The sequence below is a fragment of the Balaenoptera ricei genome, chromosome 1 (assembly GCF_028023285.1).
Source record: "Balaenoptera ricei isolate mBalRic1 chromosome 1, mBalRic1.hap2, whole genome shotgun sequence".
NCBI classification, from domain to species: domain Eukaryota; kingdom Metazoa; phylum Chordata; class Mammalia; order Artiodactyla; family Balaenopteridae; genus Balaenoptera; species Balaenoptera ricei.
In genome coordinates, this window is record NC_082639.1 from 28,110,756 (window position 1) to 28,112,898 (window position 2,143).

At 63.6% G+C, this 2,143-nt stretch overlaps 1 protein-coding gene across 1 annotated transcript; it reads right to left on the minus strand.

Moving 5' to 3' along the window:
- Positions 1-870: 870 nt before the first annotated feature.
- LOC132348868 (transmembrane protein-like) lies at positions 871-1,480 on the minus strand. Its single transcript, XM_059896805.1, has one exon. It carries the CDS (start codon positions 1,478-1,480, stop codon positions 902-904), a length of 579 nt encoding a protein of 192 aa, XP_059752788.1. The 3' UTR covers positions 871-901.
- Between the last annotated feature and the right edge of the window lie 663 nt (positions 1,481-2,143).

Genomic DNA, 2,143 nt, shown 5'->3' on the forward strand with positions numbered 1-2,143 from the left:
GAGGGACATCATTCCTGGCAGTCAGTTACAAAGGCCTTGAAGAGGAGGAAACTGGTCTGTTCCAGGGACTGATAAGGTGACTCAACCCACGGAGACGGGCAGATGTGGTAGAGGAGAAGAGGAAAAATGAGGATGAGAGGATGCTGAGAGAGAAGCAGGAGCCACTCAGCCCTTGTAGGCCCTTTTTAGGACTTTGGGGTTTATCCCCAGAGATTTTGAAAGCAATGGCATATTATCTGTATCCAAACACTGGCAAAGTCTAGGAAACATTCGGGTTACAAAGAATGTTCTTTCCCCTTTTGACAGAGCCCAGAGGTCTACAACTACAGGCGGCTAGTATGTGGCTGCGTCAGGACTGGAGTCTAGGTCCTTGCAAAGAGCTTTCACCACCCAGGACGCCACTGGGAGGGTGGCAGGGGTGAAGCAGGCAGCAGGCCAGGGGGCTCTCTGGGAGGAGACCAAGGAGGCCAAATGCGCCCCGGACCTCCCCACCCCCGGGAGGCAGCTCAGCGCCCAGCAGTCCTGGCAGAAGCGGCGCACAGAGAAGCAGTAGATGAGCGGGTCCAGGCAGCTGTTGAGGCTCAGCAGCGCCAGGCTGAGGGTGTGCAGGACGTCAGGCGTGGAGGTGGCCCGGCACCCTCCGTCGTCGCGGCCCACGGTGCCCTCCTGCCCAGCCACCCAGGGCGCCAGCAGCAGGTGGTAGGGCGCCAGGCAGAGGGCAAAGACCAACAGGTGCCCGAGCACCATGGTCCTGGCCACGCGCCGGTTTGGACCGACTGGGGCCAGGGCCAGGCCCGGGCCCGAGGGCGCCGCGAGCGCCCGCGCCAAGCTCACATAGGCCGCGAGCACCAGCAGGAAGGCGGCGGGGAAGAAGGCCACGGTGGCGTAGGCCAGGCCAGCGCTAGCCCAGCCGCGCTCCAGGCAGCGAGCGGCACCGCCCGGCCTGGGGCGCAGCGCATGCGGGGCGGCCAGCGAGGGTGCAGCGCAGGCCAGGCCGGCCAGCCGGGCGGCGGCGCACGTGGCGAGGGCGGGGCCCCAGCGGCGCGGGGCCGGGCGGACGCACCGAGCCGCAGCGGCACACGCTGGTGAGCGCCGCGAAGGCCACGGCCGCGTAGGTGGACACGCAGTAGGTGGCCCCGGCCGCGCGGCAGGCAGCCTCCGGGAAGGGCCAGGGGGTCGGGCCTAGGTAGTAGGTGAGCCACAGCGGCAGCGTGAGCGTGAAGAGCACATCAGCCAGGGCCAGGTTGAGCAGGTGGAGACGCAGGGCCTGGCCCAGGAGCCTGCCGTGGCGGACGAACACTGCCATGGCCGCCACGTTGGCCGGCAGCCCCAGGCCCGGCGCCAAGGCGTAGGCTGTGGGCACCATGATGAAGCCAGCAGGGTCGTCCCAGGGGCTGCGGCCGCCAGCACCAACACCCAGCTCCCCAGCGCTACTGTTCATCTCGAACCTGGGACTAGCGAGAGGAAGAGAGGTCACCATGGAGGTTAGCCACACAAGAAGCCCTCCATCCCGCCCTCCCCCACCCGACCCCCGTCCTCTTTTCCTCAGTCGGTGATGGTGGGAAGCCCGGCGAGGGGCTGAGGCCTGAGCTCAGCCAGCACCAGCTGGGGATGGAGAGGAGGGGATGGGCTCCGGAGTTACCTCAGGTAGAATGGGCTTGGTGACAAGATGTGGGAAATGAGGAAGAGACAGAAATCCCAGGTAGTTTGGAAATTTACAACCTTGGTGACTGGGAGGGTGAAGGTGCCCCTCACAGATGGTGTACGGTTCTGATTTGTGGGGCCCAGGTATGTGCATTAAGCCCAAGCAAGGCCGAGCCAACAGGGATTTACGGAGAAACCAGTCTGGAATATAGGCTCCTTCCCAGAAAAAACCCAAGCCTCCCTGCTCCAGGGCCATCCAGATCAGTAGGGGGGAGAGTGAGGCGTGGATGGAGTTATGGTCTTAGGATGCAGTGACCCAGAGGCAGGCCCATGCACAGTGACCTTGGACTTACCTTGGTGAAGGTCCTCTCCTGGGGCTTGCCTGGAGCACCCTGGGCAGAGCTGAAAAGGTTTCACATCTCGCAGGCCTTCCAGTCTTGTTTCCTTCCCCCTTGCCTTTTGACCACAAAGAAGTCCTGGGTCTGATTTAAAACTTTGG

Coding starts and splice junctions, on each gene's coding strand:
- LOC132348868 (XM_059896805.1), bottom strand. CDS start 1,480: ATGGTGACCTCTCTTCCTCTCGCTAGTCCCAGGTTCGAGATGAACAGT.